Source organism: Candoia aspera, chromosome 2 (genome assembly GCF_035149785.1).
Source record: "Candoia aspera isolate rCanAsp1 chromosome 2, rCanAsp1.hap2, whole genome shotgun sequence".
Taxonomy (NCBI): domain Eukaryota; kingdom Metazoa; phylum Chordata; class Lepidosauria; order Squamata; family Boidae; genus Candoia; species Candoia aspera.
The window spans coordinates 133,038,553-133,060,377 of record NC_086154.1 but is presented as its reverse complement, the minus strand read 5'-3'; the positions used below and the strand labels follow the sequence as shown (position 1 = coordinate 133,060,377).

Here is a 21,825-nt window from a genome sequence, read left to right as displayed (position 1 = left end):
AGAAATACATGTGTGGGTTGGTGCAAAGTATGGGCTAATGATGAGAAGGCAATACCTATTCTCCCTCACAGTGAATATCAGCCAGTATTTAAAAGTTAATCTTGCTCCGGCATTATACCCCTTCCTCAGTTTTAGTCTGTTTAGTAATTAAGCTTGCAGGAAACTTGTTCATGCCCTAGGTATGGCATTGAACTGAATTTGAAGATAGGGTTGGATTACAGCAACTAAGCAAAGGTGCAGCACTGTATTATTTCTACCAACAACTGTGGAGAAAAAAAACAACCCAAGCAGTTGCCTTCCCTAAGTTGATTAGACTGTGAAAGTAGGAGTGATGCATGACTGACAGGAGACTGTTAACTGGTGTTGAGCCTCCCCTAGATCCGCCCTAACGTTACTGTCTTTCTGGAAGTCAGGCAGGCATTTGCTGGGGCTGAAGCCAGGGCTGAAAACTGCTGCAATCGTTAGCTTCCTCCAGACTGGGGGTTGTATTAGTGCTGCTGCTGCTTAAAGGGGAGGCCAGCAGCTGATCTCTTTCTTTGCTCAAGTGCCCTCCTTTGGATTTCCAGACTAAAACATTTTAACAGAACCCAGTAGTAGACCAAATAGGCATTTGGGTCTAGCAACTGATGGGAATGCTAATAGTGTATATATAAAAAAGGGAGACTTGGAATGATAAGAATTTAAATCTTTGCTCAACCACGAAAGATGGTCAAGAGGTTCCAAACTGAACTGAATTTGGGTGCTTGCGTGTGTGGCTGCCGCTGACCCATCTTAATTTATTGCGTGAATGCTATATATTTCTTTATGTAGCTCTAAGTTACTGGTTTTAATTTCTTGTGATTATTATATTGCGGGTATTTGATGTTTATATATTTTGGGATTATCTTCGTACACTGCTGAGAGTTGCTTGTGATGGTTTAGAAATCAAATATTTACAAATCTATTTCAAAGGGGAGTGAAAAACTCTGGTGAGGGTAGGTGGGACAAAGTCTACTAAAGGTGCATGTTAGAGCATAGACTGTCAGTGTAGAACTAAAGTTTAAGATGCCACTTCTTTCTCTTTTCAGAATTCATCATGTATCATTTTTGCTGCCAGACATGCAAGTGCTTCTACAGTAAGTCGTTTTTTCATTTCTTTTGGGATGCACAAAATCTGTTGGTTGGCTGCTTTAATCTTTTGGCTAGACCCAAGATCAGCCCAGGTTGGTGACTGCACCATAGGCACCAGACATATACTTGGTGTCAGTATACATACTTTTTTTCAAATTCCGCAGTTGCTTCTCATTGTCAATAAATTTCAGGAGACAGGAATATTTTGCAAAATCATAATGCATCCCACCATTTATGTTTATGGCGTGAGCTTATAGTAGAACCACAAATACGGTGTTGTAGTTGCTGGAGAAGGAAGAAGTGTTAGTTTTTCAGGTTGATTTTTCAGTTAGGCAGACTTCGGGTGCATTTCCATAGCTCTGCCAGAATGTGGTTTTTTTGAAGTTTTGTATTTCCTTTCAAAAGCTATGCCAATTATTTTAACATATAACCAAACCATTGATAATACAGAGTGCATGCCTTTTAACTTGCATGCAAGAAAATCAGTGGAAAAAGAAAAAAGAATGAGGTTATTTATAACTGTGCATCGAAAATTGTCTCCAACCCCATCTCATCCTTTTGTGCTCAGGTGAAACAAGACGATGAGTGAAAATGGTGTAAAACCACTAAATCTTTAAAAAAATTAAATCAAGATTTTTGAAGTCACTTTCATCAGCAAGTTATAAAACCACTAGATTAAAGCATAGACAATTCAGAAACACAAAGAAATTGCAAATGTGAAAAATTTGTAAAAGTGAAGGGAAGAAAGGTATAGAAATAATGAAAAGGGGTTGTGGAATACACTGAGTGCTCCATGAGTGAACCAGATGCCCTGGTACTAGGACAAAGCATCTGTTAGTGCAGATTGCTTCCAGGACCATCGTAAAGTAGGTATAATACAAATAAGAGCAATATTTCACTTCGTATGTCTGATCCTTTAGGACGGCTTCTTTTTCTCTCATCCACCCCTTTCCTAGGCTGGTTTACTACCATTGACAGCAATTGATTTGTTACTATGTAACTTTTGACATTATTTTATTTTCAGAACCTGAAAGATGTTCTTGCAAATATGATACCCAAGGAACAAGCACGACTGAAAAGCTTCAGACAACAGTATGGCAGTACAGTCATTGGACAAATCACTGTAGATATGGTGAGTTCTGTTGCCACGCAAGCAAGACTGGAGAATACATCCATGTGCCAATAATCTAGCTTCTATACCCTGCAGGAAACGAAATCGTTACGTTCAGACAAAATGAATTGGAAATGTGCTGTTCTTCCCTTTAGCAATGCTGCCATCTGGCAAAATGCCTTTAGGGAGATGATGATCCATTGCCAGAGACCACCTCTGTATTCCAGACAATAATATGAGATCTAGACAAAAAATCAGAAAGTGTTTGGAGCATATGAAAAAATGAATAGGGTTCAGATCCACCCGTGGCTTACTTAAGAGCTCCAGATCCAACTTCAGTGTCTAAGCGAAAAGCTGGCAAGAATCAGGACTAGAAGTAACCTCTCTGGGATCTTGGAGAATTGCTTAGTATTTGTTTCTCTATTATCTGCATTATGTAGAAACTATTTTCTTTATATTTGAATGGCAACAACTACACGTTGAACTCCTGTGCTTAGTCTTTTAGTATAGTGGGGGGAGATGGGCGGTGATAAAAATACGACAAATAAATAGAGTGAGGTTCTTGACTTGGAACCTGCTGCTGGTGAATTGATCTTAATTAAGGTTGTGTCCCCTTCTTCCTTCAAGGAAAAGCAATCTGAATAGACAATTATACCTAAGCAGTTCAGAATCTGCATCCTGTGCACATTTGACAAATTAAGGCCGTTGCTTGATTTCTCTTCCCTAATTTATTCTGAAATGTGAACTACTTTGCATAATACTGTTTTTAATTATCAGGGAGGCAACTACCACCCCCAACCTCAACCCCTGGAAATCTTACTTAGTCACCTCTCTGTGTTTTGAAGCTCGTGTTCACATGATGGTTACTCAGTCATATATCTACAGCTGTAAAGGTCTGCAGACTCACAGCTAGGCGCTGCTGATAATAAACTAGTAATGAAGCCGAGTACCATGTTACATCACAGGTACTGGTTGTGGTGGTTGTTTCAACCTTGGTCTAATTTCCTGGCTTAGCTTAAGATTTAACCAGTAATAGCTGGTACTTCTCCACTTCTAAGTATCAAATCAAAGGTTACATGCCCAGCCCGTGAGTTTCACTTTCCTGTAATAAATTGTGTCCTCCCCTTGTTGGGTACACTCGTGTATCCTCTGTGCATTCATCTTGGTTGCATATCCTAGGTTTGCTTATCCACTAGGCCTGGGCCCCCAAATGATGTTGCAAGTGCAGAATGTTCCATGTACAAAGCACCTAGTTTTAGTGGTCTGTGTCTGGACCGAAGCATGTGTATTTGTTCCAGGAAGAAGCAGCTTAGAGGATCGGGAAAAAGCCAAGGACATCCGCATCAACAGCTAAGGGAATAGGGAAAGGAACGCACTGGAAAGATTAGCGAGCAGGGTAGCACACAGGCCAGATGCAGGAGGAGGAGGGGAGTGAGAAGTGAGGCCCAAAAGCCTTGCCCTACTCACCTGGTAAGACACCGCCAGATTTTGTCTTGACCAAAACATGGAGCAACCAAAACGTTCCAGGTTTTGGTTCTGTCAAACTGGAGCTCATTGAGAACTGTTTGCAGAACTTCTGAGACCCATTGTGTTCAAAAGAGAACATGTTTCTGTGTGGAGCACATTGCTAGCAGGCACCTACTTTATTATTTCCCACCCCGGGCATGCTTTTTCCTCTTCTTGCCTCTTCACAAAAACGGTCAGTCTGAGGTTGAGAAGAAGCAGCGGCCTTCAGCGTAAGCTTTATTTCTTAGTGTGTTTCTGGGCTCATGTGGGCACCAAGCTAAAACTGATGCGTGCCCCCTATAAAAAATGAAAGGGTAAACTGGGATGGTAAGACTATACTGGTAGACGGGGGGAATGATCTGGAGGCAGGAAGCCATGATGGAAAACAGGGTACATTTTGTTTTGTATTTTGTCTCTATTCCATGTGTTTCTGTTACCTGGAGATTTTTCATGTATGACTGAGAAATATTTTGCTTGTATATGTTTTTTTATCTGAGCATTTGCTTTTTTTTTAAAATAGGTGCTTTGTTGTGTTTTATGGAGAGAAGGGTGACATTTGACATTTGAGGCTCAGATCCCAGTTCTGTCTTGGCCAAGTTTTTCTTTGACTCATATCAGTAAATTAAGTCTTGAAGTTAAAAAAAAAAAAAAAAAAAAAAGCTTTTGTGTTTAAGAAAATGGTCTTGAGTCTTTTTCCTCTCCACATTTGTTTTTCTTTTGCTTTTCTGGCTTTTAGAAATTTTTCTGAATGAGCATGCTTATCCTCTCCTGCAGCTATTTTATGAGAACCTCAGTGGCAAGCTTTTGAACTTCCAACGGCCTGCAGTCCCAGGCCAAGGAGGAATAACAAGTTCTTCTTGTAGCATTCTGGAACCTCTCCCAAAGGTGCCATGGGAAGGAGAGGTACAGACGAGTGAAATGGTGGGGACCCAGCTAGAGAGGGCCCTAGAGGAAAGGTACTGAATCTGAATTCTTTTCAGTCAGGATTCAGGCCCAGTCAGAGGACAGAAATTGTATTGGTCATTCTGGTGGATGCCCTTTGCTGTGACTTTGATGGGTGGAGTGCCTCTCACCCAGTTCTATTAGACCTTTTGACAGTGTTTAGTACCACCATCAAACATGTCTTGTTCTGACCCATATACAAGGGTTGAGGACACTGTTTTGTGGCAATTCCCCTCCTCTCTGAATAGGCAGTTCAGATATGAACAAGATAAGAAGCCATCTCAGCATTAGCCCCCATGTTGTGGAATTCCCTCCCCCCATAAGTACATGTGGCCCCTAATCTCCTTGCTCTCCAAAAGCAAGTGTTAAGTGTCCTTTAGCCCAAGCTGAATGGGGGATGCCAAGATAGCTTCGTGTTCTTCTGATATTTATTGTTTTAATTTGAATCATCTTTGCTCATTGCCCAGAGTCATTTGCAATTAGGGAGGCTTAGAAATACTGTCAGATAAACGAAAATGTTGACATCACTGCCTCAAAGTCTAGTTTTTCTCGTTCAGCTTTCCTCAAGTTAGTACCTGCTGATGGATAGAATTATATCTCCTGTTATGCATTCCAAGTACATCCGATTGACCATGATGGCTTGGCATAATGAAAGTTGTAGTTGAAAACATCCAGAGAGTACCAACTTGAGAAAGTTATCCTCATTGATACAAACCTCTGGGATACGTTTAGAAAATTTCATTTCTGGCATCACGTATGGTAATTGATGTAAAAGTTTAACTTGTCAGGAAAAGCCTTATCATGATTAAGCAATGCAGCTACATTGCTGATTTTATTTGCAATCCAGTTCTTTCTCAGGCTTGGAGCTGCCAAAACAGTTTTCTTGATTTCTCCTAATTTCCTAGGCTGTGCCAAGCCTCATTTTCTTTGTTTCTGAATTAGAGTTCATCTCATTAGTTGCTTTTAAATTGATGTTCTCTGTAATCTAGTTCAAACGGTGCAAAATTCTGAGTGCCAGCTGGAAAGCTAGCCTTGATGTTTGTAGAAAAGTGCTTTTCTATTTGACCTGATTGAAGCTGCTGTTCTAGACAAAAGAGTGGATGAAAAGAGAAGTAGTTAAGACAAAGCAGGGAGCAAGAAACACTATTAAAACGCATCACTGTGCTTTCCAGGGTGCTGAAAGTGATGGAAAATGTGTAATAAAACTTTGGGAACAATTCACCAATTTTTCCATGATATATCAAAAGTGAAATATTTACAATATTATGTCAATAAGCTAACTGCAAATATGACCTAGAACTTAAATCACCTCAGGCGGAATGGAACAGAGAAATTAGGAAGGCTGTGTACAAGACTCAAACCTAGCTTCTATCAAATATCCAGCCAGCCAGATATTTGTGACAAACAAATATCAAACAAGACAGGGATTTTTCTGCCTTGTACATTTGGGTTGGCTAGAGGGTTATGGTGAAGGCAACTTTCTTCTTGTTTTAAGTAACTCTCTTTGTTCTCCAGATCTACGGTGGCATGAGAGGTATGAAAGGGCTAATATATGAGACCTCTGTCTTGGATCCTGATGAGGTAAGGAGAGCAGAATTGGTGGCATTGCTTACGTACTTAGCTCTTAGCCTCTCAGTTGAAATGTGGTTTCTTATCCTGCTCCTTGGGTTGGTTTTTAGGGCATTCGTTTCCGTGGCTACAGCATTCCTGAGTGCCAGAAGCTGCTTCCCAAAGCCCCCGGAGGTGCAGAGCCCCTTCCTGAAGGGCTCTTTTGGTTACTGGTGACGGGAGAGATTCCTTCCCAAGAACAGGTAATAGGACATTGCAAAGATTGCTAGAGGGGTGTCATGTACAGCCCACTTAAGTGACCTTCAAAGGGATCGGGCAACCTTTTTTCTGTCTAGGGAACTGGTGGGGAAAACACTAGGAGTAAGAGCTCTGTTGTAATGAAGAGAACAGCCCAGAGCATGGAAGGCTGGGGCAGGAAAGCACTTTCCCCCCCTAGCTCTAGATGTGTAACACTGTGGTTTTCTTTGCTCAGGTGACTTGGGTGTCTCGAGAGTGGGCAAAGAGAGCAGCCCTGCCTTCCCATGTAGTGACTATGCTTGACAACTTCCCCACCAATCTTCATCCCATGTCACAGCTCAGTGCTGCTGTCACAGCTCTCAACAGCGAGAGCACTTTTGCCCGCGCCTACGCTGAGGGAATTAGCCGGACCAAGTACTGGGAGGTAAGCCAAGAGCGTGCAACCTTTCCACAAGCATTGGTAGAAGAAGTTATAGAAGTGACTTCAAGCTTGGCACTATAATGAACGTAGACATGTGGTAGGCTTTTCTTCAGCACCTGATTAAGCCATCTAGAATGAAAACCCAGAACTACATGTTGGAAATGTTATGTATTTATAAACGGAAAATGCATGCATGGACCGTTGGACTGTTTTAGATGTTTCATCGCTTGGATTTTTTATTCTTTATTTTTTATTTCTATTTATAGTATTTTTACTGTATAGTATTTTTTGTATTATTCTGATGGTTTTAATCCCTTGTTGTAAACCGCCCAGAGGCCTCCAACGGGAGGAGATGGGCGGGGATAAATTAAATAAATAAATAAAATAAATACATGTGGTCTTGGCTGTGCCAATGAACAATTACAGTACACAATACAGTCACTGTCATGGACTTGATTCTCTGTGAGCTTCTTTTTTTAGGCTGAAAATAAAAGCAGACTTCCAGCACTCAGTGTTGCAGAAGTATGGACCTGACTATTAGGACAATACCTGTTAAATGTTTAGAAACTGGAGTAAACCTTTTGGTAGTTTTTGTTGATGAGAGTTTGATTGTGGTTAATGCACGACTAAAGCCACAGCAAAATCTGAAGATTGTTTCTCCAGGGTCCTCCTACTGCACCTACCCGTTGAGAACTTTGTGTACAGTGTATGTAGATACTGCTGGGATTGCTAAATGCAAACTTTATTCTAGGACTGATTTGATGGTGTTAAGTACTGCTAAACCTATCAAGGTTTTGATAGGGATATAGTCTTGCTTACCTTTAAATCAGCAGTTGCAGGGCAAAGAGAAATCTAGCCACTTAAGTTTACTAAGTTCTGAATGAGTACTACTATATTCCAATCCTTCAGTTGGCTCAGTCATTAACTTTTCTTTCCTGATGATCCTCTAGTTGTTGCTCGGTCTTTCAGATTCTTTGTGACCAAGTGGACATCATTCCCCTAGGGTTGTCTGGTTAGCACATGATAAATGACAAGAGTCAGCTTAGCGTACGACCTTGGTTCTCAGTCTCTGGAATCCAACTGTGGCTGCCCTGGTAACATGAGACCTTGAGCGTAATGACATGTGCTCTGGCCTGACTTACACTGTGTGTGCACGCCCTCTGTACTAAAGCAACGAGACTTTGGTCTGGCTGCCTAGATCTTTATCTGCCAGGAGGTGTTGCTGTCTGATTTGGAAATGAAAGGGGGTGGGGAGACAGTGCTAATTTTGCTGGGGCTGCCCATTAACTGTAATCTTTTCGGCACATGGTCTGAAACTGGGAAGCCTGCTAGAAGCGAATAGGCGGTTTCTTTCCAAAGAAGAGTGATACCTTTGGCTCTATCCTTGCCATTGATTATGTCTTGTGAGGTGAAGAATGGGATCCTGTGGACATTTAGGATGTGATCAGGCTCCCTTCTCTGCCCCATCATTCTTCAGTTTTCCATAGAGGAAGAGAGGAAGCCAAACATTCCTCTACCTCCTGCTCATAGAAAACAGCTGCACGCAGGACAGAGCATCCTGACTGAGCAGCTGCTTGGTCGGTGGAGAACTTCCTACCCAGAGCATTCCCCTTCCTTACTCTGCAAAACCAGAGGCAGTTGCTGCAGAACAAGCGTGAAATCAGTGCTCCTAACCTCATCCCTTGAGGGACAACTGGTAACACCACCATCCTTACAGGAATGCCAATTGGGAGCTGAGCTCTCCAAGCCTTCCTCATCAGAGGTAGAGTAACCAAGAGAGAGCATGTGGGCATGTATTTCAGCTAAGGTACTTCTCTTTGTGGTTCTAAATTACTTGACCTCTTCACATCTTCTCCAAACATGGAGAAAATAAAGATGTGGAGAAAGATATCAGGTAGTCAGAGATGTGGGCAGGTTTGGGCACAGCTGTTTCTAAAATCCTCACTGGATGAATGGGCCAACCAGGTGAGCTGGATTAGGTCCATTGACTGGAGGTTCCCCACCCCTATGTGAAATATGCCCTGAAATGGCTTTCTGTTCCAGCAGCTGGAATAGAAATTGATTGTTAGGGCTGTGCAACCCTTCTAATTTCAAGGCAAGAAGATACTCAGAATACTTGTGGCTGTTCCTGCAGCATCCTTCTGCAGCTGCATCTCTCCCTGGGGTTGCACAGGCGCCTTCTCTGCCGTTGCAGCACAATCTCTGGAAAGACAGATTTGGCTTAAGAGATGGCAACAGGTTCCGTGTATGCCCTCTCACAGCACCTTTTTGTCTTTGCATCCGAAGCATTGCACGGCTTTAGCAATCATCGTGTTACTAAGAAAATAGGACTCTCTTGAGTCTAAACAGGCAGTACTATTTTTTCCTCTGTCCTGTTTCGTTTTTGCAAACCCCTTGTGATACATCATACGGATTATTCAGTTGGCAGTATAATCTGACTACATCATTTTTGGTTTGTTTGTCTGTTTACAGAATTCTCTATATTTTTGACAGAGCCGTTTTAGGCAACCAGTACTGACAGTCTGATTACTAGCATAAATGCTTCTGCTGGCACTCCATTCTGCCATGTCTTCCACTCCAGTCAGCACCGAGTCCTGCAGTTAAACTAAACCTTCTTTGCAGGCTGCAGTGTCACAGAGATGGTGATGGGTTACTCTTTCAGAAGTGCTCTGTATCCAAATCTCTGCTAGAACGACCCTGGGAAAGCAAAAGTAGCTGGAATCTGATCCTTGATTCTGGCACTGTTTTCTTGGATTCCTGAAATAACGCACTCCTGCCCACTTGTCCTCTCATTTCCCTCCCAACCTGTGAGTTGCCTTGACTGTTCTTCCTGCTGCTTCCTTCTACGTCGGAGTCCCTCTGCTGGATGGAGCTTTCTCTGGGCTGTTCACACTCTATCGTGCCTCTGCTGCTTTCTCTCTTTCCTTGCCTTAAACTGCTTTTTGATTTGCCTCGTGCCAGGCCCCTTAGTTATCCTTCCTTCCTTCTCCAATGTATGTTATAGAGCCCAGGAGTACAGGAACAGGAATGTTCACTTTGATTCCAGATGTAATTCTGCTTTGACTTTGTGGTCACCGGAATGTCCTTCCCACATGATCAGGCTACTTGTGAACAGATTTATTTGTCCTGCTTGACCTTGCTGCACCAGTGTTGTGAACTCTTATCAGGGCAGCTGCTGTAAGAAGTAACCTGGCACCCATGTGATGCAGCAGTTGCAAAACCTACAGCTGGGATGCGAAGCCCTGCTTTGGAGAGATAGAATTGTTCAGATTCTACTGTAGGTAGTTTGTCAGTTGTGGGTGAGTTCTCCATTTGCAGTGGGCAGATGGAATAAGTGACAACCATCAGAAGGCCAGGATGGTCGGCACATTTGTCTTGCCAGACTACTCACTAATGCTGGGCAGGAATAAGGACAGAAGGTATAAATAGGGGATGCAAAGCAAAAACCAGGAGATGAAGTGGGGAGACATACTCATTGCCACCCATCCCCTTTGCTGTGGGTGCCTGTTTTTTTTATTATAGGAAGTGACAATCCAATCTGTCAGAGCTAGAAGCGTGTTCTTATTCTTCGGTCTTTACAAAGGCTCTTGGCAGTAGTACTTATTAGCAAACTGCGGGGCTTAAACAAGCATGGAAAAAGAGCCTCCCACCCCTTTAAAGATAACCTTTGCAAATGGCCTTGGAATTCCAGCAGGAAGGCTTATATGAAGAACCATCCTGAAGACTGTGCATATGTGGTGGCCTCAGCTGAAACCTCTGCAGTGGGGGTCTGCTAGCAGATCATGTGCTGCTGGGACTGTAGGGGGAAGAGCCCTGGAAGCAAGTCCTCCCATTCATCTTCCACCCTTGTTTTGCCTTGCAGTTTATCTATGAAGACTCCATGGACTTGATTGCCAAGTTGCCTTGTATTGCTGCAAAGATCTACCGCAACCTGTACCGTGAGGGCAGCAGCATCGGCGCCATTGATCCTGCCTTAGACTGGTCATACAACTTCACTAACATGCTGGGCTATAGTGATCCCCAGTTTATTGAACTTATGCGGCTCTACCTCACCATTCACAGGTAAGCCATGCCTATATGGAAGTCCTAGAGCCTCTGGGTACATCACCTTCTGTAGCTGTGGGGCTGCTGCGTTTGCAGAGTTGAGCAGTGGAGAAAAATAGAGCTTGGATGAAAGCTGGTTGATAATTGTTAAAAAAAATTTGCAAGGAAGTGAGTGAAATCACCACCCAAAATTGCACAGAGAGGCTATAAGCGCAGCTCTGGCTAATGCAGGAATTATTATTGGAATAATCCAAATGCTTCCAGTGGCAATTCCCAATGTGGCTAAGTTTGCAGGTACAGATGTTCCATCTGAGCAGATTCAAGCAATGAATGATAGTACAGGTAGTCCTCACTTACCGACTGCCTCATTCAGCAACCATTCGCAGTTATGATGGCACTGAAAAAGCAGGTTTACAATAGGTCCTCATACTTATGGCTGTTGCAGCATCCCCGCAGTGTGATTGTGATTTGGGTGCTTCGCAATCAACGCACATTTACGATGGCTGCAGTGTCCCGCAGTCACGTGATTGCCATTTGCAACCTTCACAAGCCGGATTCCTACAAGTCAAGTCAATGGGTAAGCCAGCAGGAAGTCACAAGTCTCAGTCATGTGATGTTGTGCTTAATGACTTGTGGTGATATGCTTAATGACCACAGTGGAACTGATGTTGTAAGTCTGACAGTCATGTGATGTCTCACATAATGACTGCATTGCTTAGCGATAGAGCTGCCAGTCCCAATTGCGGTCAGCAAGTAAGGACTACCTGTATGGTTGGGTTTGCATACCATACTGTGTCATGGGTACTTAGGTATGGCTTGTCAAATAAGCCATAGTTGGTTGGGTTCACTCATTGCAGTTAGCCATAAACTTTGGTTTATAAACCAGAGTGACTGAGTTAACGCAACAGACTAAGACAAAATCAAATAATCCACATTATGGTTTTGCATGATGTCTGAAGCTGGTCTGTGTTTTGGTCCTTGAGAACATTGTTAGCCAAAAGGCATAACATTTAACTGTCCGATTTCAATTGTAGCATAAGGTCCTGAGTTCAGTTCACCACGTAGTTCTTTAAAAGCCCTTGGGCTGACAAGGATCTCTGGAAGCTGCAGCTGGTTAGACTGCCAACAATATTGACCGAAATAAACTTACTACTAAAGCTGCTGATGTTCATGAGTAACTCCCCCTAGTGGCAAAGAACATTTTTTCAGCAGAAAATTGTCCAGTACAAATGTTTGAATATTATTTTAAGTTCATAGATGTCTGGTACAAACTTCCATGATGAAAAAAGGATGAAATGTGTCATGGCACAAACCCCAGCTTTTTGCACTTGTTCTGACATCAGACACAAGTGTATAGCTCATGTAGTTTTGCATCATGACACATTTAATTTTCAAGGACCCTTTTAAGGAGCTTTTATGGGGGTTTTCTGCATATATCATTTGGGAAGGTGAGGTGCCACTGTATTCCTTCCTATAGTTCCTAGTTAAATGAGTCAGATAGCTGGTGAGGGAAGGCTGGGTCATACTTGCTTTCAAAAACTGAAGACTGCAATACTCCAGGATTGCCAAGGAGTGTGTGATGCCACTGATCTGTCAAATGCTAAACAGCATTAATATTGCAAAGTACTTCACATTATTTAGGATAGAGTACACAACCTAGGGTCTTTATGTAGCCCCCCCAAACCTTGAATGCAAATTCAAAATCCCTCCAAAAGTTGTCACAAATAACCATTGTTAGTGTGATTTAAACAATAAAAAGCACTGAGTTGAGCTGACTATGTGGCTCATTAGAGAGGGAAACTTTCCAGGAATTTTGAATCCATGGGAAAAAAACTGCTTTCCCCTCCCCTTTTGGGGGGGGGAATGGAAACGTTAAAATGAAATGTATGCAGTTTTTTATTTGTATACCACATTTTACTGAACTAAGTCCACTTTACTATTTTAAGAACATAATAACCCAATATGTATACTTTGGTTTATTCGTACACTTACCATATTTGGTATATTTATTAAATGTAAAATTGTACTTTAGTCTGACAATTTCACTTACTGATTAAATTTACGTTAAAGTGTTTTAAACATTTTCTTTTGGCACTTCTTTGGGCTTCTTCTGTCCTTTGAAGCCTCATCAAAAGCAGATCCACTGGCTTACAGATCAAAATTCAGCACTAGATAAGCCCCCAAGCAAATCAGGCACTGAATTCTTTGGGGCTGAAAATGGTAATGCCCCACCTCCAGGACACAGAAATGTATCTGGTCCTTGCGTTGCAGAATTCGCCAGCATTGCTGATTCTCTAAGTATTGCCAGCTCTGATATTCTCAGTTAAAGACTTCCTATTATGAGATACAGTAATAGAAAAAAATTGGGTAGAATAAAGGATCGCAGTATATGAACACCTCGCCTTTCTGCATTCACTATTTTAAAGGAAAATATTTTATTGCAGTTTTATTTTAATTATTCCCCCCCAAAAAAGTCTGTTTAAGAAAAAAAAATTATGGGAATTTTTTTTCTCCCTAACTCTTCATATTTTAGGGCACATCCATGTAGTGTTTGCCATTTAAATTTAATTAAATTGAGTTTCATTATTTGTGTTGGCCTCACTCACTCTCTGTAAGCCTGGGCTGCACTCCAAAGTCAGTTTGGAGTTGGGCGCCACTGAAATTGAATTAATTAATTTAAAAAATCTGCCCAAAGACCAAAAGTGGATTTCAGTTCTCCCCCTCAAATACTCTTATTCAGGGGGAAGATGTTGGTGAATATTTAATGTATAGATTATGCTTGGCCAAATGCATTGTGAAATCCGTTCCACTTCTGTAGATACGGTTATAAGCTGACTCACTCGGTGCTGATCTTTCTCTTACCTCTTCTCCTTTTGCAGCGACCATGAGGGTGGCAATGTCAGTGCTCACACTAGTCATCTTGTGGGCAGTGCCCTCTCTGACCCTTACCTAGCTTTTGCTGCAGCCATGAATGGTCTGGCTGGGCCTCTTCACGGTCTTGCAAATCAGGTAGGAGGCATGTGGTTCAACAGCCCTAGTTACCTGGCTCTGCGGGCAGAGCTTTCGGGGAGCTGTTCTTTGTTTTTTTTCTTCTTCTTACAATGTTGTCAAATCTCACTATCTTGCAGGAAGTGCTGGTGTGGTTGACAAACTTACAGAAAGAATTGGGTGAGGATGTATCTGATGAAAAACTGAGGGAATTCATTTGGAACACCTTGAACTCTGGCAGGGTGAGTGCTGACATCTCTGCATAATAGACAATTGCAGAGAGAATTTATGTTTAACCCACCCACTAATACAAGTATTGGAGAGAATAGTTGTCAGTGAGGTGGATTTAGATGTTGGAGGAGAAGCATCACTTAGTGATAGAATTCTTGCAGTGGTTAAATAGCTGCTAGTGGGAAAGATTCTTCTCTGCTTGAGACACCGGAGAGTTGCTACCAGTCAGAATATACAAATTTGGGCAGAGCTGGGCACCCCTAAGCTAGTGCCCCTAGCTGTCCAGATGTGGTGGACCCTTAACTTCCAGAATTCGTAGGCAGGTGGTAAGTACAGGTAGTCTGGACTTGTACTGTACAAGATAGTTCTTTATCTGGCTAAATTGTTCAGGTGAGTTCAAGAGGGACACCATTTACAAGTGGTGGATAAGCTGGCAAATTAGTAGGCCATAACTGAAAAACATTCATTTCCCAACCTAAAACAGTAGCTAGGACCTGGGGTATACATTAGAAAAGCTAAATTGTGCATAACTCACCTTAAATTACTAAGAGAGTGCACTCTCCATTTATTGTGATTTTTGAGATTTCAGCTTCCTATCTAGACAGATGAAAAGGCTTGAGGTGATAACAATGGGAGAGAAATAAGTGGTGTAAGGTCAGCTTATCCTGTGAGATCCTTCTCCTAGACACCAATTAGAATATGAGCACTGGAATGGAATAAAATAGAAAAGATAGATATGGTAACCTTAATTATGATATACGTATGTTCTAACAAACTGTGTTTTGTGGTATGTTTTAAAATATGTTAGGACAAGAAATCAAAATTGCAAGTATCAGTGCCCTTAGTTTAAGGAGTAGCTGGGCTCAAACAGTGTGCTAAGTCATGGCTTGTTGTAACCATGGTTTGTGCATGACTGTGCTTACACCAAACGAACTCTGATTTAACCAGCCCGTCTCCATTCATTCCAATAGGTATTTTAGTACAAAAACCTTAAGTTGCTCTGGAGCTTGAGTTCCTTAGTTCCCTGACCTTTCTTGTGATTGAAGATTGATAGACGAACGAACAGACAGACTAGCATTCCGCAAATGCCACCTCTGACATCCTCATAATTTAAGAATGCCTCTAGGCCCCACAGGCATTCTTTAAAAAATATGGCTGGCAGCACTTTGGTAATTTATTTGGAAATATGTCCACCTGCTCCTTCCTCCCCCCACCCCATCCCAAAAGAGGCATAATAAATACTGTTCCTGGGGGTTAAAGAGTTGATTGGAGCAGTATTCCTATGCTCAGTCATGGGAACCATCGTAAGGTAAGCTCAAGGTATGATTCCACGGTACGATGGGGTTTATCCTTCCTGAGACAAAGAAATAAAGGCTTGTGCTGGCAGTACTCACATCTTCTGGCGAGCGGTAGTCGTCAGTGCCCAGTTGTTGGAAAGGAAGTACAAGTACCTGTTGTTCACTGCCTCCCGCATTGTTCTGTACTCTAAGCAGTGCTCATGTTGTAGGTGGTTCCTGGCTATGGACACGCAGTACTGCGGAAGACAGATCCCCGCTACACCTGCCAGAGAGAATTTGCTCTCAAGCATCTTCCCAAAGATCCCCTTTTCAAGTTAGTAGCCCAGCTATACAAGATTGTCCCCAATGTGCTTCTGGAGCAGGGAAAGGCCAAGAATCCTTGGCCCAATGTGGACGCACATAGTGGGGTCCTACTACAGGTGAGTTGCTAGCTTTGGTTTCCTTCCTTCTTGCAGGATGGGATGGAAGACCTGTGCTCATGCATTCAGATGCAAGTGAAAGTGAATGGTTATGCTGGGTGAAATTGTAGTCAAGAAGGATGATATCTGGAGAGTGTATTGCAGAAGGTGCTATGCTATTCTTGTTTCCTAACTCTTTGGAGGGGCCTCTCAGGCACAAACTGATTAGTCAGAGAAATTGTGATCAGGTAGAAACATCTTCAACCAGTGTGAATTTTGCCCATAACCAAGGGAAGTTTGTGTGTGTTAGTCAGACTGTCTCAGCATTTAGCTTACTCTACCTAATTGGTTGCTCCTTTCCTTCTTAATGGCTGGTTTCCAAATATTTAAAGATGAACAACTTGAAGCTCCAGAGCTACATGCAGCCCTAGGAAGCCTTGAGTATGGTCCATAGAGATCCTCCACCACTAGCTACTAATTAGGCGATCATCTTATTAACTTTTGAATTCATTCATTTCTAATTCAATTCAATTCAATTCAGGTTTTGGAACCCAGCCCCCACCTTGCCACATAAAAACCAAGTGCAACCCTCATCTAAGAAAGATTGTGGAGCTCTGATCAGGCTTTGATTGAATGTGGCATGGATGCATTTGCCCAGCAAGGGCAAGTCTGTGTGTTGGTCCTGGGTTGACTTGTCCACCAATGCTGCCTGATTTAGAAGTTCAGTTTGGTTTCTATTTGCTTTTTCTGCAACTCTGCTGCTTGGGACAGTACCGAATCAATTGTGTGTACAATTCCTGGTGTGGGTTTTACGTCAAACTTCTCTATCAAGAGGTCTAGCTTGTTTTCCAGCAGTAGATTGTGAGTCTGCTTCCAAGCATGTGTTCAGGCAGCTGTTCTTCTATGTGTTCAGTTTGGTCTGCACCACTTTCTGCAGTGTCTTTTTAGGACGTGCACTCGCTTCCCACATGCATAGCTGTAGCTGTTCATTAAATGTAAAAAAGAATTTACCAGACTCTGTAGTTGTACATCCTGGGTTCCTAACGTAGACCTCTCCGTTAGTGCTTCTCAGGCTTCATCACACTATTTGGATCCTTTTCATTAAGAAAAATCAAATGGACAGCTTTTGCTACCAGGTACAATTTCTGTTTTTGAGGATGGCCTGGACCCCAGAGGCATTCTAGGAAAATAAAAATGCTAGAGCCCTGCAGCCCATTTAGAAGCATATTCTCCAATCAGAAAAAAAGGACAGAAGTCAGCTGAGGTAATAGTGGGAGTTTGGAGGAAGTGGCAGGGAGAAACCTCCTGGTTTCACTTTGGAGGTAAATGAGTATTTATGATTGGCCATATCCTATCGCAGCCACTTGTTAGGATACTTTCAAAACCCCAAATATGTCCATCAGCACAAAAAGGATTTGGAAATCTTGCCACTAGTTTTCCGTCCCCAATTATTTGGTTATGGAACTCCTGGGTGACACTCTGAAGCCTATTAATGTACAGGATCCAAGCAGGCTGTGGGCAAGTTCTCCAGATGTTCTCTAGCAGTGACTTTGGAGTGCGATAGCTGGGTGTAGAGTGAAACTGAGCTGCCTGAATAACTGGGATCCAAGGCTGGAGGAAAACTTCAAATTTGAATCAAGGGTAAAATTCTTCCCTTCCTTTCTCTGCACAGTGATCTGTTGAAATCACTTGTCTGAAAACTACTTTCTTCCCCCTTCTCATGTTACATCACTCGTCAGATTAAATGAAAATGGCCCTTTTGTGCAGCTTACGTAACATTTATACACATGAACGTAATATGGCACTTTGCTTGTGGAACAGCTTTTCCAGAGAGATGATCTTGGTGTCATCTTTGTCTTGTTGCAGCAGGGTGGCAGCACTAGGCTAATCTTTTCTGGATTTGGAAGCTAAATTAGGGTTGGCCCCAGCTGATACCTGGATGGGAGACCATTAGGAAATTATAAGAAGGCAATAGCAAACCACCACGTAGAGCCGTCAGGTGGTCACCCGGCATCCAGCTTGATGGAAACAGTACTCGATCTCTGTTTTAAACCTAATGCCCCCAGATGCATTGTCAAGGAAACCCAGACCATCCACAAGGAACCTAGTTGGGATGGTTGGTTTAAATCTTGCCAAGCTTCTCATTTTCCACATTTGTTCTGTTTTAGTTTTTCATATTTTCTGCTTGATACTAAGTTTTAATAGATTTATTTTTGTACTTCTCAGACAACCTGTGAGACCCGGTAACTGTTTAAATCTATTAAATAAACAACTTCATACTGCTAGATCAGATCAGCAGTACAGTGTAGCCATGATTTGTCAGATTTTCCTGGAAATTCACAAGCAGATTATAAAGGTGGTAGCCTTCTGTTATTTTCCATGCTTTTGAATTATGCAGTATTATAGCTGCAGGTTCTCTGTTAATTTAATTAAGAATAAACAAGCCAGGGTAGAGCAGTCTCTCAGTGATAGCTGCAAAGATGAGAAGATACACTTAGTATTTTAAGTCCCATTAAGTTCTGCCTGTTGAGTAATATGGAAGTGTGTGTGTGTGTGTATACGTGCATGTACCTGCAGTCAGTGTTGACTCCTGGTGACTGCCTGGCCAAGTCCCTGCCATTTTCTTGGCAAGATTTCAGAAGTGGTTTGCCATTGTCTCCTTCCAAGGGCTGAGAGAGAGGGACTGGCCCAAAGACTCTCAGCTGGCTTTGTGCCCAAGGCAGGACTAGAACTCCCAGTCTTGTGGTTTCTAGCCTGGTGCCTTAACTGCTACACCAAACTGGCTCTCAGTAGGGAAGAAGGGACCAAAAAATTGCATATTTAATAGAAATCACAAAGTAGTTTTTTTCCCCTGTTCAGTTGTGTCCGATTCTTGGATACTGCCTGGACTAGTCCCTGCAGTTTTCTTGGCAAGTTTTCAGAAGTGGTTTGCCGTTGCCTCCTTCCCAGGGCTGAGAGAGAGGGACTGGCCCAGGGTCACCCAGCTGGCTTTGTGCCTAAGGGGGGACTAGAACTCATGGTCTCCCAGTTTTCTAGCCTGATGCCTAACCACTACAAATCGAAGAATAACCTGCCCTGTTCTATAAAATGTACAGTTAATCCAAAACACAGAGACAGAAACAATTCATGGACGGGTTTTTTACAACATGAGAATGTGCAAGTGTTTTTTCCTTAGGATTTTAGGGTTGATATGCTAGCTTGTCCAATAAAATCAGACTATAATGAAATAAAAATGACTGAAATGCTTTTCTGCCCATCTGCCGAAATCCACTCTCTAGGAAGATATTTGCATCTTTCATGTTGCATTCCTTAGAAAGGCAGGCTTGTTTGGGTTAGACCTGAAGGCATGTTGCTGCTGGGAGCTACTGTTGTCTTGAGCAGCCATTAGGTGTGAAAAAATGGGGAGTTGCAAAGGGGAGACTCTGAAAAGAAATGCAGCAGAACCAAGATCCTAGCCAGCTTTAAGTTAATCAGGAGGAAGAGCGTATCCAAAATACATCTTCCCTCTTGTTTGGGTTGTATGTGGAAATATGGCTGGGCTGCCCTCTAACCATGACCCTTTCCTCCTCTTTCTGCAGTACTATGGCATGAAGGAGATGAACTATTACACTGTGCTGTTTGGTGTGTCTCGGGCCCTCGGAGTTCTGTCCCAACTCATCTGGAGCCGAGCACTGGGCTTCCCGCTGGAGAGACCAAAATCCATGAGCACAGATGGGCTGATGGTGCTTGTGGGTGCGAAGTCTGGTTAAAGGCAAGGGAAGTGGCAGGAGTTAGAACTATTGAGGGAATGATAGAGACAATGCAACTTTTTGTGTTTGTTCAAAGGGCCTTGAAAAGATCCTTCCTTAGAGGCACTGGCCATCACTTTTTTCCAGGTTATTTATGAAATAAATGCAGATAAAGCTAGATTCTTACTGCCCCCTCCACTCGTTACCTTAAGTATCACCAAAACCTAGATTCAGAAGGGCAAGGCCTCCCTCCCATGTCCCTTTCTCCACAGGCAGCTCTTCCCAACCCAAGCTGATGCCCAAAGCTAGAGAGAGTGCTCCTTTCATGTTCAGATTTTTTTATTGCCCCAAGCTGTAGACCAGGAGTAGAGGATACTGTCCCTTTCTACAATCATGTCATACCACACGCTGTGTTGTACCACCTTTCATCTCTGTATAGATGGGGTGTTCTGCGTTTGAACAACGTGCTCCTTTTTAAGCCAGTGTGGAGTGTTGCTGTTTTGTGGGTGGGTGGGTGAGAGGGATGGTCCTCTCCCTCAAGGTATCCAGCCTTTCTCCTCTTCTGTGCTATTTTTATTCTGGTATAGTGACGCAGTGGGTTTATGTCCTTAAAAGACAATAAAGACAATGCCGGCAGAGCTGAGGCTTGAGCCGTGATCCTAGTGTGCTGAACAAGTATCCCTTACCTCTTTGTCTAACAAAGAGGGGCAATTTGCTTTTTTCTCCTCAAACTACCACACTTGATAGTATCAATTTCCTTTGGGCACACACTCTTCTCCTGGGTGGACAGTTCCTCCCCAGCTCCTGATTTTTTGTGAGATGGTGTTTTGTTTCCCAAATCAGAGCTATAGTGAACTTTAGCTAGCAACAAAACATCACCTTGCATAGCAACTCCTTTCTTGTATTTTCTCCCCCCATTAACTTCCATGTCAGAGTGGTGAAATTGAAAAAGTGGAGTGGAGGTTGCCTAAAATACTGGTAATGCTTCTTTAATCGCAGTTGTGAACAGGCTGCAAGGTAGCATTAAATCAGTTGCCACAATTTTGAGAGCAGCCATAGTGACAAACAGAATTTGCCTCCAGGCCTCCTTTCCTCTCTAGAAAGGACTTCATACACTCCTACCAATGTTTGTTTTTCTGTGTTTGTGTGAAACCCTTTGTCCTATAACCTCAAAAAAAAGGAAAGAAAAAAGAAAAAACCTCCACCTAAGCTGAAGGCACAGGGCAAGTGCCTGTGTAAGCATCAGCTTCTGTTGCAAACTTCGGATGGTTCTGTACAAACTGAAAAATAAATGTTTTTATTAACAAGTTACAGTCAGATTGTCTGTCCCTTTTTCCTGCAGAACTTGCTGATGTAGCTTCTGTGCCTAGAGCTTTTCACCACTGCTCCCTCACACACCTCCCATTTGACCAGATTTGGTTTCTTTACAATACTGCAGTGATGCAGTAAATGGAGTAACAAAAGCTGCTGTGTGGGCAGATGGGGCAGCTCTGAGGATGACTGGTTAGTTAGTGAGAAGAGCTTTCCTACCTAGTTTCTCCTGTCGTTCCATATCGACCTGCTTTGGACACAGCAGTGATGGGGATCATGCAGATGTGCAACACTGTGCTGTCTGATCCTGCCAGTGGGTGTACCTAAACCAACTCGTTTGTTTTCAGTACTTCCATACTGAAATCTCTGTGACTTCTTGCACTCTGAAGAAGCTGGGATCAGAAAGCAGTAGGGAACCCTGTGGTCCAATTCTGACTTGTTAGCTAAAGCAGGGATCCTACATACCACATAACGCTAAATCATAAGTGGCTTCCTTTGCTTTCATTTGGCTCCTCCTGCCAGTCAGAAGTATATGCTTATGTACTTGCTTGACCCTCATAAAATTATGTCTGGATTGATGCTCTTGCTACTATCTGTACAGATTTGCACAGTTGCTCCTCACCAAGGCAGAAAGATAATGCAAAGTGTTAGATTTGGCTTTCAATTCCTTTGAGGTGGCAGAATTGCCTGCCATTTGGGGCTGGTTGGGGAGAGTTAAAAATGTGAATGGGAGCAGGGGATCTCATCTAAATTAAATTTAGCCCTACCTTTAGTTTTGAAAAAGATTGTACTGCCAAAATTGGGTCATTTGCCCCCATATTTGAGTAGCGCAGTTTCCTGTTTCCATTTTACTCACTGCTGTGTTGTATAAAGCAGTTACTCTTAACTGTCTCAGGTGAGATGGTTTGAAATACTAATTCATCTGAGCCCC

At 42.7% G+C, this 21,825-nt stretch overlaps 1 protein-coding gene and 1 long non-coding RNA gene across 2 annotated transcripts in view; one reads left to right on the top strand and one right to left on the bottom strand.

Moving 5' to 3' along the window:
* Positions 1–20,894, top strand: part of CS (citrate synthase) — a 34,149-nt gene extending 13,255 nt beyond the window's left edge. Inside the window, exons 2-11 of the mRNA XM_063293686.1 lie at positions 1,068–1,115; positions 2,135–2,242; positions 6,185–6,250; positions 6,349–6,480; positions 6,711–6,899; positions 10,759–10,958; positions 13,820–13,949; positions 14,069–14,170; positions 15,667–15,876; positions 19,434–20,894. Coding sequence (XP_063149756.1) covers positions 1,068–1,115; positions 2,135–2,242; positions 6,185–6,250; positions 6,349–6,480; positions 6,711–6,899; positions 10,759–10,958; positions 13,820–13,949; positions 14,069–14,170; positions 15,667–15,876; positions 19,434–19,604 — 1,356 coding nt within the window. The 3' untranslated portion in view covers positions 19,605–20,894. The remainder of the gene's footprint in view (positions 1–1,067; positions 1,116–2,134; positions 2,243–6,184; positions 6,251–6,348; positions 6,481–6,710; positions 6,900–10,758; positions 10,959–13,819; positions 13,950–14,068; positions 14,171–15,666; positions 15,877–19,433) is intronic.
* LOC134490564 (uncharacterized) overlaps positions 1–21,825 on the bottom strand; it is a 259,536-nt gene that overhangs the window by 83,405 nt on the left and 154,306 nt on the right. The window lies entirely within an intron of this gene.